At 36.0% G+C, this 25,429-nt stretch overlaps 1 protein-coding gene across 3 annotated transcripts in view; it reads right to left on the bottom strand.

Moving 5' to 3' along the window:
• The window catches only part of DNAAF6 (dynein axonemal assembly factor 6), a 92,127-nt gene that overhangs the window by 49,238 nt on the left and 17,460 nt on the right, over positions 1 to 25,429 (bottom strand). For all 3 annotated transcript variants that reach the window (XM_008156319.3, XM_054717005.1, XM_028132364.2), the window contains exons 2-5: positions 24,673 to 24,813; positions 20,679 to 20,751; positions 18,733 to 18,838; positions 16,033 to 16,129 (exon numbers count right to left, since the gene is read on the bottom strand). In XM_008156319.3, coding sequence (XP_008154541.2) covers positions 16,033 to 16,129; positions 18,733 to 18,838; positions 20,679 to 20,751; positions 24,673 to 24,810 — 414 coding nt within the window. In that variant the 5' untranslated portion in view covers positions 24,811 to 24,813. The remainder of the gene's footprint in view (positions 1 to 16,032; positions 16,130 to 18,732; positions 18,839 to 20,678; positions 20,752 to 24,672; positions 24,814 to 25,429) is intronic.

The following is a 25,429-nucleotide window of genomic DNA, read 5'->3' as shown; positions in this document are numbered from 1 at the left end:
GAGATAAGAGATCAACCAAAGGACTTGTATACATGCATATAAGGATAACCAATGGTCGCAAAATACTGGGGGGTGAGGGCATGTATGGGAGTGGGGTGAGGGGGCAATGATACGATATGTACACATATAATACCTTAATAAAAAATGGAAAAAAATTAAAAATAAAAATAAAAATGGAGCTCCTATTTGACCCAGTGATCCCACTTCTACGAATATATCCCAAGAAACTAGAAACACCAATCAGAAAGGATATATGCACCTCTATGTTAATAGCAGTACAATTTACAATAGCAAAGATTTGGAAACAGCCTAGGTGCCAGTCAGCAGATGACTGGATCAGAAAACTATGGTACATCTACACAATGGAATACTATGCTGCCATGAAAAAGGGAATTCCTACCATTTGCAGCAACCTGGATGGAATTGGAGAACATCATGCTAAGTGAAATAAGCCAGTCCATGAAAGAAAAATACCACATGATCTCACTCATCTATGGATAATAAAGAAAATTATAAGCTGTTGAACAAAAAGATAGATCCAGAGGCAGTAAAGCATCAAACAGACTGTCAAATTACAGCGGAAAAGTTAGGGAGATGTGGGGGAGATAAGAGATCAACCAAAGGACTTGTATGCAATCATATAAGCATAACCAATGGACAGAAAACTCTGGAGGGTGAGGGCATGTATGGGAGTGTGGTGGGGGACAATGGTAAGATATGTACACATATAATACCTTAATAAAAATAAATAAATAAATGAATAAACTATATTAAACTTATAGAAAAAAAACTGTGGTACATCTACACAATGGAATACTACGCTGCTTTAAAAAAGAAGGAATTCATACCATTTGCAGCATCATGGATGGAACTGGAGAGCATTATGCTAAATGAAATAAGCCAGTCAGTGGAAGAAAAATACCACATGATCTCACTCATTTATGGAATATAATGAACAACATAAACTGATGAACAGGGACAGATCCAGAGACAGAGAAGCATTGATTAGACTGTCAAACCTCAGAGGGCAGGTAGGGGTGGGTGGGGGTTAAGGCAGAGAGATCAACCGAAGGACTTGTATGCATGCCTATAACCCTAATCAATAGACACAGACACCAGGGGGGTTGAGGGCATGAGTGTGAGGGGGGAGTTGGGGGTTCATGGGGAGATGAGGACACATATGTAATACCTTAATCAATAAAGAAATTAAAAAAAAATACAGAACAATCATCATTCAGAACCACCTGAAAGCTGACTGAATGGAAGGCATACAACTAGAGAAATAAAGAAGAAAGCACACTGAAACTGGTAGGAGGGCTGGAGGCACAGAATTGGCTGGTCCAACACCCATGTGTGCTGGTTTTTTGTTTTTTATTTTTTATCAGGAGGGAGATTGTCTCTGCAGAAGCTGCCCTGAAGATCAAGGGGTCCAAGCCCCACAACAGACGACCCCAAGCCCAGGATTCCAGAGCTGGGAAGGAAAGTCCCCATAACTTCAGGTTGTAAAATCCAGCAGGGATTGTGGTTGAGTGACATGGAGGCAGCTGGAGACCCAGGTGTTCCTTTTAAAGGGCCAGTGCACAAATTTACTCAGATTCTATCCTTCTGAGGGACCCAGATACATATGGGGAAGAACTGTATTGTCTGGCTTCAGGGCAGGAAGTCAGGGCCAGAGTTCTCCCAGATGGGGTGCTTGCAGGGGTCATTGTTTCTATACTGGGATCTCCCTTGTAACCAACCATATCTGAGTCTCCATCAGCCTGTCTCACACTGTTTGCTCCACCCTGGTGATTCCCTGAGACCCTACCCCATCCATTTTTCAGCCCTACCCAAGCTGTTTGTATCAGTTTTTCCATATGAATGGCCTGTCCTAAGTCAGGCTTCAGACTTTCCTAAAATCTCCCAAACAAGCTACAGCTGGTGTCAGCATGCCCCAAACCTATCAACAAAAGACTCAAGACCCAGCACTAGCACCAGTCTGCCTTGCTTCACAGTTGGGCCTCACCTGGGCACTTCTAAGCCCAATACAAATAGCAGCTCTCTGTAGCTCCTGCTGGGTGACCCCAGGAAGTGGCTGACTTTGCACCTCCCTGGAGGCCCTAGAGCCAGTGCATCCAGTGGACAGTTTCATACCATACCAGATTACAACTCTACACATCCAGAAGGGATACACTCAAGAGGCAAACTCAATGAGCACTAAAGCCCCACTGAAGCAAGTCCTGCTCCATAGGGGTGTTTCCTAAACAGCAGCTCTCCAACTGTAGTTGCAGCTGGTACTCACAGCCAATTGACCTGGAGGTCAATTCCTCCCAGTGATGCCAACAGCAATCAAGGCTTAACTACAACAAGATTGTGCACTCAGCCCAAACAGGGGCACACCTAGAGTGTCCCACTCAGGTGACTGGAGAGGCTGAGCCACTGAGCCCTACAGGATACTTACTACCCAAGGCCACTCTACCAATTCCAGGAGACATAGGAGCTCTACCTAATACATAGAAACAAATACAGGGAAGCAGCCAAAATGTAAAGACAAAGAAACATGTCACAAATGAAAGAAAGGGAAGCAAGCAAATTATGGGATACAGAGTTCAAAACAATGGTTATAAGGTTACTCAAGGATATTTATGAGAGTTTCAAGGGACTTAGTGAGACTTTCAAGGATCTTCTTGAGAATGTCAAAGACATGAAAAAGGACCAGTCAGAAATTAAGCATACACTAATGGAAATAAAGAATAATTTACAGGGATTCAACAGTAGAGTAGAGGATTCTGAGAAGCAAATTTGGATATGAGGAAGCAAAAAACACCCAATCAGAAGAGCAAAAGAGAAAAAAGAATCCATAAATATGAAGATTGTGTAAGGAGCCTCTTGGACAACTTCAAGCATACCAACATTTGCATTATGGGGGAAGGAGAAGAGACAGAGCAAGATATTGAAAACCTACTTGAAGAAATAATGACAGAAAATTTCCCCTACCTGTTGAAAGAAATAGGCTTACAAGTCCAGGAAGCACAGATAGTCCAAAACAAAAAGAGGAACCCAAAAAGGCCCACACCAAGATACATCATAATTAGAATGGCAAAAATTAAAGACAAAAAGAGAATATTAAAAGCAGCAAGAAAAAACAGTCAGTTACCTACAAGAGAGCACCCATATGACTGTCACCTGATTTATCAACAGAAACTCTGCAGGCCAGAAGAGAGTGGCAAGAAATGTTCAAAGTGATGAATAGCAAGGACCTACAGCCAAGATTATTCTACCCAGCAAAGCTCTCATTTAGAATTGAAGGTCAGATAGAGAGCTTCACAGACAAGAAAAAGCTGAAGGAGTTCATCACCACCAAACCAGTATTACATGAAATTCTGAAGGGTATTCTTTAAGAAGAGGAAAAAGAAGAAGAAAAAAGATAAAACAATATGAACAATAAAATGGCAGTAAATACATATCTGTCAACAATTTAATCTAAAAATCAAAATAAACGAACAATATAATGAACAAAATAAACTGGTGAATAAAATAGAATCATAGGCATGAAAACATAGAACAGACTGACAAATCTCAGAGGGAAGGGGATGAGGGGGTAGGAAGAGATTAACCAAATAATTTACATGAATATGTGCATTAGCTATGAACATAGATAATATAGTGCTGAAGGCCTGGGTGGAGTGGGGTGGGAACCGGTTGGAGGGGGGCTATATGGGTAAAAAGGGGGGACATCTGTAATACTCTCAACAGTAAAGATTAAAAAATAAAATAAAAAAGAATGAATGGGTTTATAATGAGGTAAAGGAAGAAATCAAAGGATACCTTGAAACAAATGAAAATGAGAACACAACAACCCAAAATCTAGGGTTGAAAACATAGATGCTAACACAGTGAAAGTAGTCACGAGAGGGAAATACATAGCATTACAGGTCTACCTCAAACAAGAAAAATCTCAAACAATCTAAATTTACACTTAAAGGAACTAGAAAAAGACAATAAACAAAGCCCAAGGAGAGTAGAAGAAATGAAATAATAAAGATCGTAGCAGAAATAAATAAAACAGAGTCTAAAAAAACAATACAAAAGATCATTGGAACCAAGAGATGGTTCTTTTTAAAGGTAAACACGATTGACAAACCTTTAACCAGACATATCAAGAAAAAAAGAGAGAAGACCAAAATAAATAATATCAGAAATGAAAGAGGAGAAGTAACAACTGACTCAAAAGAAATACAAGGGAATGCAAGAAAATATTATGAACAACTATGTGCCAACAAATTAAACAATACGGACAAAATGGATAAATTCCTAGAAACATACAATCTTCCAAAATTGAATCAGGAAGAATTAAAAAATCTGAATAGACCAATTACAACTAATAAAATCAAAGCAATAATAAAAAAAGCTCTCAGCAAACAAATGTCCTGGACAGGATGGCTTCACAGCTGAATTTTACCAAACATTAAAAGAACTAACACCTATCCTTCTCAAACTATTCAAAAAAATTCAAGAGGAGGTAAGACTTTCAAGCTCTTTTTACAAGGTTAGCATTACCCTAATTCCAAAATCAGATAAAGACACTACAAAGAAAGAAAAATCTAGGGCAATATCCTGATGAACATAGATGCTAAAATCCTCAACAAAATATTAGCAAACCGAATGCAGTAATACATTGAAAAGATCATATACCATGATCAAGTGGGATTTATTTTGGTGATGCAAAGTGGTACAATATCCACAGATCAATAAATGTGATACATCATATAAACAAAATGAAGAATAAAAATCACATAATCATATCAATAGATGCAGAAAAAGCATTTGACAAAATTCAGCACCCATTTATGATTAAAAAAAAAGTCTCAGCAAAGTGGGAATAGAGACAACATACCTCAACTTAATAAAGGCCATGTATGACAAACCTATGGCCAACATTATATATATATATATATATATATATATATATATATATATATATATATCCTCTCTGGTTAATATTTTCATTAAACAAAGAATTACCTCTACTTTATATTTTGAAAATTCAAATCTTCATAATTAGATATGCTTTAACTGAGGGAAATGAAACATTTCTCAAAGAGGTAAATATAGGCACTCTACCTCAAAATAAATGAGTATTCTATTGGACAAAGACACATTTTTATTGCAATAACATTCAGATCTGATAGTCAAGTTGAGATGCTCTTTAGTTGCAGGATGACTCATGTCCCCTGGAACAAGAGATACAAATATCTGTTTCTTTATTATGAAATGTTTAGATCTTTCAAGGGAAAATATTATTTGCTCAGGTTGAAATGACATTTGAAGGAGGAAAATAATTATGACTTCTGTGAAATTGAGATTCAGCTTTTGGGTAGAGCTTCAAAGTGGTTCTTGAAATCATTTCAACTCTAGTGAAGGTTTATTCAAAAACTACTAATTTTTCCTCTTAAAGAAATAAGAATTGTACACTAAAATGGCTTCAGATGCGGGACAGGAGAGGGAACAAATTAAATGGAATGGTACATATTAATATCTCATAAGAATGAAGAATCTTAATAGAAAAACTCCTCTTGAAACTTGAATCAGACTATTTTAGAGATATTTTTAATGAACACCTTAAAAATAGACATGATTATTTATTGACTTCTGATTATACCCATGACTAAACTTTTTCAACATTAGTAAATACAGTATGTCACTGACCAAGCAATTAAAGGTATTAATGTTTCTCTCTTTAGATAGGATGTAAAATGAATTAATTTCAAAGAATAATTTATTTTAATAGGTAAGCTAAGAAAAACTGGTAAAAATTTCATTGGGAAACTTGCAACCTTTTTGGAGCTCAACATATGGAGTCAAACTTGGTTTTTAATTCTGGTTCTGTCACCTATAAGTTATTTATTATTTATTAGTTGTTTATTGTTACATAATCAAAACAAATTCCACCTTCACACCCAATTTATGACTCAAAACAGCAGTAAACATTTATTGTCTCTCACACTCTCCATGGGTTAGGAATTTGGGAATGGCATAGCTAGGTAGTTCTGACTTACGGTCTATTATGAGGTTGTAGTCAAGATATTGGCTACTGCTATAGACATTTGAAGGCTTTATTAGGGCAAGAGGTTCTGCATCCAAAATAGCTTACTTACATGGCTGTTGGTAGGAGGTGTCAGTTATTTACCACCTGGACTTCTCCATAAGACTTAGGGCTGCTTGAATGTCCTTATGACACAAAAACTGTGGGGGGTTTTTCCCCCAGAGTGAATGATACAAAAAAAAAAAAAAGCAAAGCAGAAGCAATGCCTTTTTAAACATAGCCTCATAACTTATATTCTTTTATTTCTGTAATAGCCCATTGATTATAAAGGGCAGCCCTATTTGATGTGAAAGGGACTACACAAAGGGAAGAATATCGGGAGTTGAGAATCTTCTTTGTTGTTGTTAATCTTCACCAGAGATTATTTTTCCATTGATTTTTAGAGAGAGTGGAAAGGAAGGGGAGAGACACACAGAGAGAAACATCGATGTGAGAGAGACACATCATGCCCTTGAGTGGAATCCAACCCACGACCCTTAAGTCCGCAGGCCAACACTCTATCCACTAAGCCAAACCGGCTAGACCAGGAGTTGAGAAGCTTTGAGGGCCATCTTGTAGGTAGGCTACCACAGTATCCATCACTAACTAGTTCAAACCTCTGTCTTCTAGCCTTGTGAATAACAAGTGACAGGAAAAAAGTCTACCAATTTAAGGCTTGTGAGGTCCCTTTTCCCATTTTCAGTTTATCTTCAGTCAAAACTACTCACTTAGTCTCTCTCTCTCTCTCTCTCTCTCTCTCTCTCTCTCTCTGGAAATTCACTTTGGGGCTTTCCTAGAGATAGGTAAAGGTAGGTCAAATTGCTTACAAGTTGTTTTCATGGGCCTTCATTTATTCTCTTCTATGTGTTATAACAGAGGTGGCTTAATCTACCAAAGCCTTTGGGAGGGGTGGTCATTAATGTGGGATTATCATTTTGAATTTCAAATTCTCTCTTTCTTGTCTTATTTTTATGATAGATTTATATGACAGAATGTTTCCTGAAGATATCATATTCCTATAATCTAAAAGAGATTAATACAGGCTCCCCAGTTCCTCAGATAAGTGTCTATGATCATATTATAATATATGTAAAAATTGAAATGATAAGGTCAAATAGCAAGTGTTCTGAAGAGGTCATCAATTTTAGGTTTCCTTTTGAAGTGTCACTTCCTGACTACCAGGACAGAAGAATAAATTAAACATATCTTATATGTAACTTGGCCAGTCTATGCTATGTACTGAAATTTAAGTGAAGATTAAGGAATACAGAAGGGTTAGGGCTGACAATTTGGCAGATATTCTTATTTAATTTAATGACTCTAGATAGTTCACTTTTAAGCACTCACAACATCATACTCTAGATCAGTGGTCAGCAAACTCATTAGTCAACAGAGCCAAATATCAACAGTACAACGATTGAAATTTCTTTTGAGAGTCAAATTTTTTAAACTTAAACTATATAGGTAGGTACATTGTTATTAACTTAATTAGGGTACGTGGTATTTTGTGGAAGAGCCACACTCAAGGGGCCAAAGAGCCACATGTGGCTCGCGAGCTGTGGTTTGCAGACCACTGCTCTAGATAGTTCACCCCCAAGCACTCACAACCTCATCACCACTAACTTCAGATTACCAGAACTAAAGTTATATTTTTATGTCTGTTTATCAATAAACACAAGAAGCCTCAGATTCCCATGTCCCTCCTTATCTATCACCTAATAATTACCATCTGGATCTTCATATCTCTTATTTTGTTTCCATCTCCTACCCCTTGAATTAAGTACTCTGGAACACGTGGTACATTATCCCTTATCGCATAAGCCTTCCTTGAATATTCTCTTCAACTTCTTAGACTAAATGAAATCTAGATCTCCTTTAGTGACATTGATTCCCTTATAGTCTTCTCAATCGGTGCCTGTTTTTTCCCTCCCATTCCCTTTATATCACTGGGCCTGACCCTTCCCTCCAGCTTTTTAAAATAAATCTCATGTCTTCACACCATACCATCAATCACCTTCCTTGTGCAATTATTTAAAATTCCTAGATCACACACTTACCCTAATTTTTCTAATAGTTTTGTTCTTCATTGATATTTTTAACATTTACTTCTGTCTTAAATCTCCATGATTTAAATATCCACTTAGATAACCTTTCCAACATCTTAGCCTTACTTCTTCATCTTCTTCAAGTCTTTGCACAAATATTGTCTTCTCAGTGAGACTGTCCCTGACCACACTATTTAAAATTGCTGCCACTACCAACCCTAGTACTCTTTTTTAATTCCCCTGGCTCTCTCCTTCTTCATAGCATTTATCACCTTCCAAAGTACAATAAAATTTATGCATTTATTTTGTTCATTTATCTCTCCCACTAGAAGTTATGCTCTGTGAGGGCAGTAATACTTGTCTTTTGTTTACTACAGTATCTTCAGTGCTTAGAACAATACCTGCCACATTGTAGGCACTCAATAAATATTTGTTGAGTAAATGAATAAATGGGTAAATGCAGGGATTCTTTAATATTAAGAAATGTAACATAACTTACCAATATATCAAAACTAAATAATCATGTGATCTCCACAAATGTTGAGAAGGCATTTGATCCGTGTGTGTGTATGGGGGGGGGGGGGCTATAAGGGTTCAATGGGCAAAAAGGGGTCATCTGTAATACTTTCAACAATGAAGATAAAATAAATAAAAAAGAAGGCATTTTATCAAATTCATCATTCATTCTTGCTTATGACTCTTAATAAAATCAGAATAGATAAATAGTTCCTTAACACACAACCCAAAATTCAGTATCAGAAAGCCTCCCAAAAAGTGTTCATTCTTTAGGAAAGAAATCCATTCTATTATCAAGATGCCAAATCTATTTATTCATTAAAAGTAAATGAATATGACTGCTTTAACCAGAATTTAATGAGAATATCATTCAAGAGCAAGTGAGTTCTCAGAAGATGGGCTGACACTTTGCTCAGAATGATTGACAGCCCTTTCTGAGATGTATATGCGTGATAAACATGTGACTCTTGATTGTGTCTGGCAGATGGTGACAGATTCCTAATCCATCCTTGACTTTCACCCTATTCTCAGTGAGATTTAGAGATGGAGTAAGGATTATATCCCAGTGAGGAGGTGATGATGAAAAAACAAAAATCACGCAGCTTAATGTCTTATTTCTTAGGACACATCAAAGTGTCCGCTAATCAATTAAAGTAGAAGCACCAAAATATCATGTATCCATTGCAGCTCAAAAAGAGTATCAAACTACCTGCAGGCAGCTTTTCCCCTCTCCTAGAACAAACAATGGGTCATTTGGCAGAATATCAATAACCCTAGCCCCATTCATTTTTATTTTATTTTAGAAATAGTCTGATGTTCAGTATCCATGTATAAAAATGGGAATCCACTGACCTACTTCCCCATTGCACCCATCCCCTTTCCAGTCAAAATATAGTCCTATGGGGAAGTCAGGCTATCTCCCTACATATCTTTGATATCTAAAGCTCCTTTTTCCACAATCTCCAACTGGCAACCCTGTTTCTCAGAGGTAGGCAGATTCCCATTCTTTGTTTCCCTAGCTTGTTTCTATGACAGTATTTTTGCTTCCCCTAGTGTATCTCTAAAGCCATGTCACAATCCCAACCTCACTTCATTTATTCAGTTCCCTTGGTTTTCAATTCCTGGTCTGGAACTGGCCATTTTCAGTGAGAATTTACAATGCCTCTGTTTGAAGTCTGTCTCTGATTGTTGACCCCTTCCCAAGGGCCACACATTCTGTTTCAAGTCAGTCCCATTTTTTGAAAGTTCCCTAGTATCCCTATCAACAACTCCCCCTCTCCAAGCATACACACACTACCTAAAATCAGTTATACTTCATTCCAAGCCCAATGCAAAGCCATCACTCTGTGGATATATTCCAACCTCTGGAGAGAGCAACCACACTCTGAAAGTCAGTATCTCTAGTTCCTGTCTTTGAGTTCCTCATAGATTTATAATACTAACAGACTACTACATACTTCCAACAAGATTTCCTACAGGCAGTTGAAACTCAGTATAACTCAAGCTTAGTATTTTCTCTTAGAACTTTGTGTTCTTTCTTTTGCATTGCATAACTGATCTCCACAACACAAATAAAAACACACTTTGTTTACTCTCATTTCAAAAGTAATTGATGGTAATTGTAAAATATGTGGAAAACTCAGATGAGCTAAAGGAAATAAAAACCATCTTTAAGATTACCACCCAAAGATAAAACACTTTATCATTCCCATATGTTGATTAATGCCATCACCATTCACCTAGTCACTAAAGCTAGAAATCTAACTCTTGTTTCTCCTTTAGAAATCACATTTCACCACTTTCTAAATCATATCAATACTACCTCCAACATTTCTACTGAAGCCATCCATTCTTTTCTATCCCCATTGCTATAGTCTTACTTCTCTTATTTCTCTCACCTGAACTATTGCAATTATCTATCAACTTGTTTTCCTACCATCAGTCTTCCAAACTCACACTCATTTCTCACAATAATCATCAAATTCTTAACCATAATCTGCCACTAGAGTTGTTCTGAAATGTGCATCTAATCATTCAGCTTGTCTCCTTTAAAACATTTAGTAATTCTAATGCCCACAAGATAAAGTCCAAATTTCATGGTGTCTTAGTATGCTCAGGCTACCATAACAAAATAATATAGACTGGAAGTCTGAGCATATGCCAGCATGGTAGTTTCTGGTGAGAGCTCTCTCCTTGGAATGGAGACGGCCACCTTCTCACTGTGTGCTCACGAGACAGGGAGAGATATCAAGCAGAGCAAGCTCTCTGGTGTCTCTTCATATAAAGGCACTGATATAATGCTGAAAGCTCCACCCTTGTGACCTTATCTAAACCTAATTACCTCCCAAAGACTATTTCAGAATACCATCACACCAGGGGTTAGTGAATGGTCGGAGAGGGGCACAGTTCAATTCACAGCACATGGTATGATATTCAAGGGCTTTTATAGCTAACTTTAAGTGGCCTTTTCTGTTTTATACTTTATAACTCCATGCATTCTAAGGTTCCAAAAAATCACAAATAGTTCTCAAAAAACATCATATACTTTCATAGACCTATACTTTGCTCAAGCTGCTCACTCTGCTTAGACAACTTTTCCACTCTGACAAACGGTTATGTCCTTCAAATGTCCAGGTCAAATGCCATCTGTATTATAAAGTGAGCTTGCTTTTCTTCTCCTTTGTGCCCATATCACTTTGCATATTCTTCTATCAAATTCAAATTGTCTGGGTTCAAATTGTAGTTCTGCCAGATTCTAAATGTGTAACCTTAAGCAAGTTACTTATTTGTGCTTCAGTAACCTCATTAGTAAAATGAGGATACTAGCAATGATTTCATAGAGTTTTGGTGTGGGGATTAGTGAGTTACTATGCACAGAGTTCTTAGAGAAATGTCTAGCACTTAGTAAGCATTATATAAATTATTTGCTATTGTTATTATAGTATGTGAAAACAATCAGGAAAAAAACCTTTTATTCATAGACTGTAAATGCACAAAAATGTCTCCACTCTGATATTCTGGTGACCTTGCACTATTTACATAGGTCATGTAGGCAAGGCTCAATTGTGGTCTGCCCCAGGTCTTGGCAGAACATCCTGTGATCCTCACAGACTGTGGGAAGATAGGAGTTGTCTTGTGAGGAGTTGCCTCAAGGTTGTTTTTCTTATCTGTCTTTCTACCTTGTGGGAGGCTTCCTATCTTGCAGAAGGCTAATACAAGGCAGATTCTCACCCTATTTCCTGGTTCCAGTAAGGCATAGGACTTTCTATCTCCTTCCCCTTGGGTATAGATGCAGACTATAAAACAGCTTAGCTGCAGTCTACAGTGAACTCTTCAGCAACAGAGTACCCACAGGCCCCTTTAGTTTGATTTTGTCCTGTGGGGCAAAGGAATATCAGGAGCTGACACCATGCTGATCTTACTTATGCTGTCTGTGTAAGTAATCTATATCCATTTGATCTTATTGTTTCCTTATTGGATGGATTTATGAAGGTCTGTGCTGCTGCTTATGGACTGTTTGATCTATTGAGAGAATGCTCCTTGAGAGAAGTAGAAACATTGATTTTTTTCAACTCTGTTATCTAGCCTATAGTAAGTGCTCAATAAGTATTTGTAGAATTTTAAAAAATATAGCAAACAATGATGAATATGTATGCAAGGATATATAGTCAAGGATAAATATCAAACCCATTTAATCAGAACCTTGTAGAAAGAGATGGAGAGTATAGAAGACAAAATAAAATAAAATATAAAATAAAATAAAATAAGACAGAGGCATTCTACTCATAAGGTTTAAAGAAAAACATAGACATGTCACTTAGGAGGAAAAAGCCCTCTAGCTTGCTTGTTTTTCCATTAATTTATATGAATATTTGATACCTTGTAAGCTTGTCCTTATTTTTTCAAATTAACTGTAATATATGGAAGAAAGGTTAGGTTCTCATCTTTCGTGTTCCAAGGAGCCCCAGTTTTTTTCTCCTAAGAGCTGCCTCATGGATAATAGTATCCTTTTAACCAAGGTGGGGATGCTTTTATGTGTTTTATATGTTGGACTTTCTCATTGAATTTTACTTGAAGAAAGGGGTTAGCAGCTAAAAACAAGGCAAAACAAAAACTGGCTTAGCTCTAGCTCTAAAATTAATGTATAGCATGATGACTGGAGTTAATAATACTATATTGAATACTGGAAATTTGCTAATAGAGTAGATTTCATGTGCTCTCACTACACACACACACACACACACACACACACACACAAATGGTAACTATGTGAGATGACACATTAATTAGCTTGACTATAGTAATCATTTCACTATGTATATGTATATTAAATCATCATATTGTACACTTTAAATATATATAATTTTTATTTAAAAATAAAATACCTAAATATAGATTAAGGTGAGGGAAATTTGATAGCTACAAATGGGAGTAGAGCAACAGGCAAAATTTGTATAATGGAGTTCTTTGGATTGGAGTTAGAAGACAAGAATGAAAGGTTTGCTGAAGACATACATATTACTAATGCAGACTTTTGTTTAAGACAAGTGCTTTGATTTAGGACTCATAAATCTTACTTCTTATTTGGAATTTGGAGAGGGTAAAGGACAGGGTGGTCCTTGTGAATTTTTAACCCCCAATCACTCCTTGTACATATAAATCAGGTCCAGGATCTAAGTAACATATTTAGTCAATTCTAAGTTGCAAGTTTCCTTTTTTAATGTTTCTGATATTAGGATGAATCGCATAATCAATGCATACATTAAATATAACATATCTATTTTCCTTTGTTATTAAATAAATGGCACAGTTACAATTTGATGATGTCTTAGATTTGAGAAAATGCCATATTATCAACAGAAATAATAAGCTTATAAATTTGTGCAAGAAATACTTGAGATGGGGTCAACAACCTCTTTAGTCTGAGTCTTACCAGTGGGGTTAAGCAATGATGGTGGATGTCATAATTGATATGCCTACAGGATAAAATTCAAAATTAAAGCTACAAATGAGGGCTTTTTCTTTTTTTTATATTCACTGCTTACTCAAATAGGCCATGCTATTTCATGCTTGGTTACCATTCCATGTGCTCTTACCTCTGCTTGGAAGATCCTTCTTGGAATGTTGTCCACCATAGAAATCCTATCTACTTAAAGATAATTGTTCTCTTTCTGCTTTATGTCATCAGGCGCCTGATATATGCCTCTAAATATGTACTGATGCAATGATTTGTTAGGTATCCATCTCCTTTACTGGAAATTCCTTGAGGGTAATTAACTGTTTATTACTTATCTCTGTATCTCTAGTACAAAGAATAGTGCCTGGTATATAGCAGTATTCACTAAGTCTTCAAAGATTGAATATATGATTAAAAAGAAAGGAGTAACAGAATAGTATAATGTGGTAAAGTGCCATAGCGCCAACAAATGTTTCATTTGCTGCTGTCATTCAGTGGTGTTCATTCCTTATCCAAACCCTTTAACTTCCAGTAGACATACAATTGTCAACATTGAGCTTAATTGTTAATAATAAAATGAGACATTATAAATTTATTAGAGGGAGGGATCAAGTATTTTTTTTGTATATACTTGTTGTGTTTTAGATAAATTGTATATTCCTATTCTGAGGTGTGATTTAGTTTCCAAGATTTGTCATTCAGTATACCTTTATTATTAATACTCGTAGCAATTTGCATAAGAGAAATGAAAAGTCCTACAACAGTTTTATTTATTTAGGGCCTAGAATTTCTCTAGAGTTTAAATCAATCCTTAATACTAGAAATAAAAAACATAATTTTATAGTAATTTAAGGAGAAGAGTTTGAATATTACTGCTAAAATCCTGGGAGCTAGCCCTAGCTGATTTGGTTCAGTGGTAAGAGTTTAGGCCAGTGGACTGAAGGTCACAGATTCCAGTCAAGGGCAAGTACCTTGGTTGCAGGCTCCATCTCTGGCCCTGGTCAGGGCGCACGCTGGTGGCAACCAATTGATGTGGTCTCTCTCATATCGATGTTTCTCTCTCACATCGATGTTTCTCTCTCTTTGTCTCTTCCTCCTCCCTTCCACTCTTTTTTTAAAAAAAAAATCAATGGGAGTCAAAACCGGTTTGGCTCAGTGGATAGAGCGTCGGCCTGCGGACTCAAGGGTCCCAGGTTCGATTCCGGTCAAGGGCATGTGCCTTGGTTGCAGGCGCATCCCCAGTGGGGGGTGTGCAGGAGGCAGCTGATCCATGTTTCTCTCTCATCGATGTTTCTAACTCTCTATCCCTCTCTCTTCCTCTCTGTAAAAAATCAATAAAATATATTTTTAAAAAATCAATGGGGAAAAATATCCTCATGTGAGGATTAACAAACAAACAAACTCTGGGGGTTATGTATTTCAAGATCACTTGAAACCTTAACTCATTCAAGTTTGAAAAATCTGAGGTACTTAAAATCACTATTCACATTTTGTTACTTGATCTTACTAATAAGAGAAAACCTGAAGTTTGTGCAAAAGAGTGATTCCATTTATCATTTGGTTAAGGGGAAAAAATATTAAGCATCTCCTATGGGCACCTCAGTACTCTATAATATACAGTATTGTAAGAGAAGGAGAGAAAAAGATGCACAGCCCCAGATCTCAAAAAATACATTCTCAGCACCAAAATTGCTAGTGTATATTATTAAAATGAGTTGCATTCTGCACTCTTAGTTATACCTAGACCTTTCAACAAGATCATTATGAGGCTCAAATAAACAAAAATAAGGTGGTTTTAATTCATATTGTCGGCGTTGTTATTGTAATTACATAAAAACAGCGGCTTGGCAAAGATGCTCTCCAATATGGTGTAGTGTCATTCAGATTAGGAAGCCAAGTTACACTTTAGATGTCTTTTTAAAGTTTTAAATCAGAAGTTCCAAATATTAAGAAAAAAATCCCTTTTTAAATTTCCCAATGCAAGCTGAGTCATTAAAAGAAACACAGACATAAGAGAGAAGACAGATTCAGGAAAGGAAATATTTCATTCTCATTGCCTGTCAACTCATGAGACATTATTAACCAATCAGATGACATACATGAGATAGAAGAAGGATTAAAGAAATTCAGTTAAATCACATTGGGCAGTTTTAATAGAACTAGAAATAGAGTTTTATGTCATGATTATATTACATTTATTTGTAAATCTTACCCACATGTGTAAGGTTAGTTTATTTTGAACATGTTTACTGAATTTAAACTGTCTATCCGATTATTCCCTTAGTACTTGAAGTATAGCAACCACTATTTTTATTTTTTATTTTTTATTTTTTTTTGCAACCACTATTTTTAAAGAGTTTACAGCCTTGCCTACAGTGTTATGTATGCAACAAGCAGTCAATTTAGCTATAACGATCATAAGGAAAATGGGGAAGTGGGGAAAAGCTTACCACTAGATCCTCACAACACGCTGTTGAAGAGTCTTTTTTCATAAGTCCTAGGAATACATCCTCAGTTCCCACCTGCTGTTTGTATATAATATCATACCTGAAAAAAAGTCATTGATACAGAGGTTCAAATGAAAGAGAAATTTCCTGTCATAGAGCAAAAAACTAGAAACTTATGAGACCATGCCATTACAAAAACATAAAAGGACTAAATAAAATGCTTGCAGTTTTTCAGGCATATAGCAGAACATAAAGGAATAGAAGTCTAGAAATTCTGTTAAAAATGCCTAACACTGGAAAGCAGAATTTATATCATATATACTTCTTTTCTAAAATAAAGCTTAACTGTTTTAGATCTATACATATAAAATGGATTGAGGGAATTTCTAATAAGAGTCTAATAAAATTCAAAGTAGAAGAAAAAAGGAAGATTCTTTCCAGGAAAACAGTGGCTCAGAAAAATAGTGGGCCCATAACCCAGTATGATGAATAGACAGAAACTTTCCTCTGCTAAATATAAGCCACAAAGTAGAGTTCAACAATCCAGGTTTAATACCATTTCTGTCATTAACTGTGTGACCTTGGTAAAGTCACAAACTCATGGAGTCTCTGCTTCTACATTTTTATAATTTATAGAAGGGGTGGATGTGAATTAAATTATTTCTATCTTTTCCACCTCTAAAATTCTACAATAGAAACACTGATAATGTAGTCAACACATCTACACTATGATGTTTTGAATAAAGTCATATAGAATTCTTAGTTCAATGAAAAATTTTCCTATATTTCAACTCACGCATGACAATTCACAAATTTTTCCTTGGGCCCAAACTTGGGCCCTTAGAGATAGAATGTTTTATAGAAGCACCCAGCCATAATATACCCCATCATTTTAGATGGAATGAAGTAAGCAAACATTTACAAATGATCTTTTGTATTTAATTCTATCCTAATGAAGAAATGGTAAATCTCTGGACAGGAAGACTAAAAGATTACATTGAACTTTTGATGCCCAGGAATGAAAAAGGGATTTCTCTGAGTTGAAACAGGAGTGACAATAAGTAGCCATTTGATATGGGTCATTTTTTTTCTTAATAGACTATAACATCTATCAGGCATTTACAAATATTAGGCCAGGATAAAACTAAATAGGAAAGTATTGACCCATACGTCCATGATTCCCAAATAGATTTGCTCTAGTTGCTGCTCTTCTCATCTCCAGAAGCAGTTTTACAACTTCTTACTATATGTATTTGCCTGGATGTCTCAAAGGCAACTCACTGTTCACACATCCAAAAACAAACTCATTGCTTCCCTTCCACATACATTCCCAATTACAATTAATGAGCCCATTATTCATAACCCAGTCACTCAAGATAACCTTAGCATCATTTTTTACACTTTCCTCTCATTCATTATATTTAATCAAAATATCAAATCTGCCTTAAAAATCTCTCAAATAAAGACCCTAATGCTTTTCTCTGAGGTCAGTGACTTAGATCAGGCCCTTAAATTTTTTATTTGGCTACTAGTCATTCTTCTTTTGTGAACCGCCTGTCCACATTCTTTACTCATTTTCCTCTTTACCCATTGGGACATTTGAAATATAATTGCATAAGATTGAAAATGCATACTTTTTAAAAACCTTAAAAGCCATTTTCTTCATATCTTGAATGAGTGACTTACTAGTATTCCCATAAAGCTTTCATGGATGTTCTTTCTACAGAACATTAAACATCAGGGAAAGTGAGAGTTTACTCTAATTTGGAGCTTGCCACATATGGATGATTGACATTTATTAGACAACATAACAAATGAGTGAGTTAATTCTTACCTTTCATATGGATGTGTGTGTGTTCTGTATAAACCTGAGATTTACTCTCTTCATTTTTTTCTTTTCTTTTTTTTAAAATCCTCATTGGAAGGTATTTTTCCATTGCTTTTCAGAAAGAGTGGAAGAGAGAGGGAAAGACAGAGAGAAATATCGATGTGAGAAAAACACATCGATTGGTTGCCTGCCTTGACCAGAATTGAACCCAGGATCCTTTGGTCCGCAGGCCGATGCTCTATCCACTAAGCCAAACTGGCTAGGGCTACTCTCTTCATTCTTAAGATGCAGACTGAAGGTTTTTTTTGTTTGTTTGTTGTTGTTTTTTTAATGAGGTTTACAAATATTTGACATTGTTTATTTAAAAGCTGAGTACTTTTTTCCAATTAATTATCTGCAGTCTCCTACTGATTCTATTTTCAGAACTGACTTAAAAGATAGAAGCACAGGATTTTTTGAAGCACTGGACACAGTTTTATAGTCATAATCAATGTGGAACACCTAGTAACTAAAAGCAGGTCTTTCACATATAAACATGGTATAATAATTTAGTTTTTATGAATGCTTGTAATTGAACACACTATTTTCTTAATTCTACATGATACAAATAATGGACATTTAATATACATTTATAATGGAAATGACTGGGTTTTTCATTTTTTGTTAGATAATAAGCAAGAAGAAGGTCTTATGTTTTATTTTTTTTTCTGCTTTAGAAGGAAAAATAACCAATTATACATGCCTCCTGTGTGCTACTGTAGTTTTATCTTTTATGTGGTAGAAGTCACTTTATGAATCTTGTCAAAAATAGAATGATATCAGATGACACATCTAGTTTAAACCCTTGAACACATTCCTGGCTTCATTTGACTTACTCTGGTATTTCTCTAACATCCCACATGTCAGCATGCTCTGCTCCTTCTGGAACTTCTTCTGGATTCCAGATGTCCTCGCTAGTTTCATCACTGGTTTGAGGGATGACTGTAAAAAAAAGGAAGATAAAGCTGAAGCTGTTGCTCATTTTCTCCTCAAAATCACTCCTGTTCTTTACACTTAGTTTGGGATCATTGAAGTAAAACATTTTCTATTTTGGTTAAAAAAACTAAATTAATAACAACTGATTAAATAGTTTAATCAACATGCAACTGATACATTGTAGAATCATAACAATAATTGTAAAAAATTGGAAAAGATATTTAAGTAAGTAAAAGAAAATAACCTATAATCCAATTACCTAGAGATAATGAATGATAGCATTATATCTATGTATCTAGTCTCTTCCTCCCTCCCTCCCTCTCTCTCCCTCCTTCCTTCTCTCTTTCATATACTATATATATATATATATACGTATATATATATATATACACACACACACATCTAATAACATAATATATAATGTATAAAATGACATTGTATATAATATAATTATATGCAAATAAATACTATATATTTTTCCTGAAACATAAATAGAATCACATGTAAAATATTTTATATAAAAGAACAAATCAAACAATTACTTTGATTTAGATACAAATGTCTTATCATGCATTGTGTTTTACTATACTAGTATAAAAGCCCTTTGATACATATTTCAAGTTTGACATAATTTTTTAAATATACCATCCATTAAAAAAACTTAAAATGTTCATTTTTAATACAGTAGTTTCCTCATGTAGACATGGGCTGTAAAGAAAATCTCTATCAGTTATCCTTAAGTAGAACTGAGAATGTGCATGAGTTTCTACATATCTTTAAAAGTTTAAAAGTAAATAGGCACACAAAACCCAGCTTATGTTTTTTCCAACTATTAGGGCAGAAATAGAGAGCCAGGTTTGGAACACAACATTATTTGGAGTCCTTTTAGGCATCTCCCCCAAATGCACCTCATTGTCAGTTTTTTAATTCTGCTAATTTATTGAATTATCTGTTTCTGTCTAGCATAGGCTTTGAAAGTCTAATTTCATATATATAATGAGGTAAATAGACTCTTGAGTACATTGAGCAAAAATAACTGAAATTTTAAAATCATCCCCTCAGTCCTCGTTTTTATCCATTATTTTAAATAATTTTTTTCAGATAAAATCATTTACAATTAGCTAAATTGGTGAGAGCTTTCTATAGTTTTAGCTAAATTAAAGCTTTCTATAGTTTTTAAGATGTATAAAATGTTCAGCTCTGTGAAAATGTATAGTCTAAAATGCTGGTAATATATCCAAAAATATTTATTCCAGATTATTGGACCTGTGACTGTATAAGTTACCGCATGGGTTTAATTTATAAACATTTAAATATAAGATAAAATTGTGTAGTTTTTTTGTTTTATTGTTTTGCAAAAGACTATCAGCTTAATGGGGGCAGAGATCTTTTCTATTTTGATTTCTATTGTAGTCTCAGAGATGATCAAACTGCCTGGTACATAACAAACACTCAATAAATATTTATTGAATAAAATAATGAATAAATTCTGTGACATTGCCAGAATATAGCAGGATAGAAGGTGAAAAAAACTAAGCATCTTGGTAACTAGATCCTAAGTTATAAGTTATTTAACCATACATCACTTTGAGGTTTCCTATCTCAGGAAATATGTCAAAACATGTAAATAATTCAAGGTAAATTAATTTCCATAACTATAAAAACAACTTACCTGCAATAGTAGAATAATCAGCATCTTTATATGTAAATGATTTCATCATTTCTATAATTATTTGAGGTCATCATTAGTAAGTGCTAGTGTTAATATTACTCCCCCTATACTTTTGTCCCCAAAGAAAAGATTGTACTAATTATTTTGGCCTATATACTTTATTAAATAACTTACCTTTATGCACTTCTGTTTTTGGTGGTCCAATATGCCCAGGACCCATGGCTCCAATTGCAGATAAACAATTAGACTGTGAGAGAAGAAAAAGTCCAACTTTTTGTACTACGTGTCTAACATATGTGACCAGTAATACTTTAAATTGATAAGCTTCCCACCTAAAATTTCATAGATCTTTCCAGTTTAATTACCCATAGTTGTTATACAGCAGAGAGCCAGATGTCAAGTATTTTTTTAATGTGTTTTCCTTTTCTTTCAAAAAGCGTTTGGTTTAATAGACTCTAAGGCAGAATTGATCTTTGATTAGACTAAATCCCTAGTTCCAGCCCAGTGAATTATGGATTCCTGGGGACAGTGGAATGAGCCACAGTCATCTCTTTGAAGGTTAGAACCAAGTGTTAGTAGAAGAGCATCGACACTTTTGGATTTTGACAGTGTCTGGTCACAGTTAGATGGGGGATAGAAGTATGGGAAAATGTTTTTTTAATACTCACCGCAGGGTATGTTTATTGATTTTAGAAAGAAAGGGAGGGAAGAAGGGAGAGAGGGAGGGAGGGAGGGAGGGAGGGAGGGAGGGGGGAGAGAGAAAGAGAGAGAGAGAGAGAGAGAGAGAGAGAGAGAGAGAGAGAGAGAGAAACATGGGTGTGAGAGAGAAGCATCAATTGGCTGTCTTCCGTACAGGCCCTGAACAGGGATGGAACCTAAAATCTAGGTATACATATGTCCTAACCAGGAATCGAACCCGCAACCTTTTGTTGCACGGAACAATGTTCAAACCAACTGAACAACCTGACCAGGGCTGGGAAAGTTTTATAGAAATAAAAACAAACTACTAAATAGAGTCTACGTATATAGACATCAAATGACTCATTCAAAAGTCCTGATTTCAGCTTTTACTTTCTCTCCACTGTGGGTATGAAACACTACTTCATCCCACCACTTCATGATTCTGAACTAGTGGATTTAAACAGCAATCCCAAATTAATAGGGTCAATTATATGCTGAACCATTACAGTCTTCATACAAGTTCAAGTTTATTTTGCCATATTCTACACAAGTATACATACTCCAATAGGACTGCCTCTGATGCACCAGTGTAAGAACAGCTTTCCTTTTACAAATAAGTATAACACATACTATGCCATCATTATAGTGGCAACCACTTCATTTGTTCCTCTCAGGGGTTCTCTGATATTTCAAGAAACTACCTCCCCCCCCACACACCCACACACACACTTTTTTTTTCACTAATTGTTCTTGTTTATGTCAGATTCCACGTTCCAATTCACTCCAGTCAAAAAAATTCTTATCTTCTTGGATCTTGGCAAACAAGCATCTCTAGCTCTTCTTTCTCAGGTCCCCATACTAATATCCCAAGATTTAAGACATGTATGAAAGTTATAATGTGCTGTTTGGGCAAGATAAATAAAGTCTGTCCTTGAAAGCTGGTGGAAAAGCTCACCTGGGTCTTTTTATGATAAATTATTCCAACAGCTATACATCAAAAATTAATTTATAACATGTCAACAGTTTCGGAGACAGTGACTATTCCTTTCCAAAAGGTGCTTCAAAAGTGCTAAGTATGTGGTTAAAGTGTTACAGGCATTTTAATATGAGAATCCCAAGACAATATTCTGTACTTTTTTTCCTTTTTAAGCACTAAGGTCATATAGACTTGTAGTGCTTTTCTTAAATTATTAATCACTAGAATACTAATAGTCAATCAGGTTAAAGCATTTCTTGGAACATGAGGACCTCTTGTTTTGTTGAGTGCTTCCTTCCATGAAAAATTAAAATCTGTAGAAATAAAACTTGAACATTTCTGACAAAAATTGGTATGCCGTCCATGGAGAGTGATGATTGGGTCAGTATACTAGAACATAGGGGAGTTTCAGTTTATTAACTTAATGAAAATAAATGATTAAAAATAAAAATTTCAAGTGAAAAGATATATCAGGTAATAAAAACATTAAAAACCATCTGGCAACTCCTTTCTATAAGAATATCATTTCAGCCTTCACTGTGAATCCATATCCAATTATCTGAGCAATTTTATCATTGCAATTCATTCCACTTTGCAATATGTCAGAGAGTTAGAACATTTTTGTTACAATGTTTGTTAAGAATAGTGAACAGTATTTCCCACACGTTTTATGGTCCCCTTGTAAGTTTAAAAACAAACAACAGTCGTAATCTCTTTCCAATCTCCCAGATTCTTCTAGTGGGGGGTAGTATAAATGAAACAATGTGTATGCAACAGTTTTAATGCTGTTTTCAGAGAGTATATTTTCAAAAACACATCACTCTTGTCATCATTCCACAGTTCCTAAGATTAATGCATGTGAAAAATAAAAAACCATTTATCTCCTGCAAAATTTAATAGTTTATTAAAAACATTCATTATTCTCCCATTGTTCTGATAATCCAATTCTATATCTTCTGATATCTGTACGGAGGTGTCTGAATGACCAATTATCTCAGAATTGCTTATAACCCAGATATACAGACTCACACATTATTATAGTAATTTTATCCTATAAATTGTACAATTTGGTAAAATGGTCTTAATTTCTCTATTCTCATAAGCACTCATCTTTACCTGAGAAACACCTCTAGATAAACATGACCATACTTAAACATCAAAGGGGCTTTGTTACCAGGGTAATTCCTCATCTCTGAATCTGTTCCAAATACAAGTTCCACTTCCTTTTATGTAAGAGTACTGTTTCTAAAATACTTAGTATACTTTTGTATCTGACATAACTCCACCTTTCCCAGCATGTATTATTCTATTTCAATTAAGGTAGCAAAAATGAGCTTGCCTTCCCAACTTAATTGACACATGCTTCTAACTTTTTCTCCTATGTATTATTTATTGCATATATTCGAGGTGTTATTAACATCCCTATTTTTCTTTATTTTTGGCCTCACCTAAGACTTTTCCCTTACTCAAATATCCTGGTTCCTTTGCATGCCTTATATTATTCTGCTGCGTTCCACCTAAGCTCTTTCTGAAGAGTGGAAGCTAAATCCACTAAATTTGCTGTCTCTTCAGGTTATACTTGTTTTTCTACACTATGGCAAAAAAGAATTTTTGGAGAAGCAAACTGATATGCATTTTTATGGGAGATGGGTTGCTCACAGTAAACTGGTTATAATGATGAAAAACTTTATTAAAATAAGTGAAAGCAAAGTGATATATTCTGCTATAGTATGAGGTTTCTGCACCAAATTTTGTTTGACTTAGGCAGTCTGATTGCCAAGGTTTGCTGATATCTAAGGAGTAGGAAAAGGGGGAATACACAAAGTATTTTTATTATACTGGCTATATTGGCATTGACTGTGGTATGGCTAAAGATCAGCTCATGGAAATTTCCTATCCAAAATAAAGCCCATCTTGTTGCTGCAAGCTTCCCTGGGGTCACCTGTCCTGACCCCAAATTCTATTCAACTACCTAATTACATTCCACCACTTTATATGAGCATGTACCCAGAGGCCAATTTTAGTAGGCTGCAGCTAGTTCGTCCCCTTATTTGGCTCAAAATATTTTCTGTTCTCCTTTCATCTATAGACAAATGAAAAAGAATAAGTGGATTGGATTTGGGTGGCATAATTAATACTGTATAGTTGAAATTATTTATTTTATAGAAATACTGTACAGGTTTAAAAATCCTAACTATCACACTGTATAATGGTTGTCAAGCATTCTTTGGCCATAAATATAAATGACAAACATTTTGAAATGTAGCTATTGCTACCATAGTTACTGAACAATTTTCCTATTTAGCATTCAGGTAGCTTAGAAAAAATGTAATTATGTTTGCTAGAAATGTACTAGAGGTTTTACTCTCATACATAATCAACCCTGCAACTTCCTGCAAATGCATCAGATGACATAGCCTTACTCCCACAGCAAGGTTAGAACAAGTTGTTCAAATACAGTTTCACAGCATATTGTGAACAAAACTAATTCATCTGTAAGTATACAACCACCTGTTCAGACTCAAAATCATCCTCTTCTTCAGGATAAAGTAGTTTAGTGAGGGCTTGCAGAGTTGAAACTGAAGAAAGAGTTTCCGTTTCCATATTTTCAGTTTCTACATATTCAGGTTCCATATTGTCCAATTCCATATTCTGAAGAAGAAATAATCAGAAAGAGGTATTTTAGTTTTCTATTTTATTTAACACACTAGAGGCCCGGTGCACAAAATTCTTGCAGGGGCAGGGGTGTTCCTCAGCCCGACCTGTGCCCTCTCTCAATCCAAGACCCCTCGGGTAGGGTCCCTAGGCCTGGCCAGCGATCAGGGCCCATCGGGGCTCTCCCTCCCCTGGCTGCCGGCAGCTGGCCCTGCCTCCGCCACTGCTACTGCTCTGGCCCCACCCCCGCCACTGCCACTGCTTGCCATCTGTGCTGTGCTGCCCCTCCCCTCCCTCACCACCAGTCGCTTCCCTCTGTGGGCGACAGGCCTGGGGTGTGATCCCTTGCCTGGCCTGGGCCTCCCTCTGTTGGCTGGCCCCGCACACCTGCAACAGTGTCAATAACCAGTGGCCTGGGCCTCCCTCTGTGGGTGGATAGATTAGAAGCCCTGCCCACTCACCGCAGCACCATTAGCTGGGTAGCCTGGGCCTCCCTTTTTGGGGTGATCCATCCGCAGGGCTCCATGATGGATCACCCAGCAGAGGGAGGCCCTGTCCACCCTGCCGGGGCCACACAGAGGGTGGCCTGGCCTCCCTCTTTGGGGTGATCATG

Source organism: Eptesicus fuscus, chromosome 1 (genome assembly GCF_027574615.1).
Source record: "Eptesicus fuscus isolate TK198812 chromosome 1, DD_ASM_mEF_20220401, whole genome shotgun sequence".
NCBI lineage: Eukaryota > Metazoa > Chordata > Mammalia > Chiroptera > Vespertilionidae > Eptesicus > Eptesicus fuscus.
Note: the sequence above shows the minus strand (reverse complement) of the source record. Positions and strands in the feature narration are given on the sequence as shown.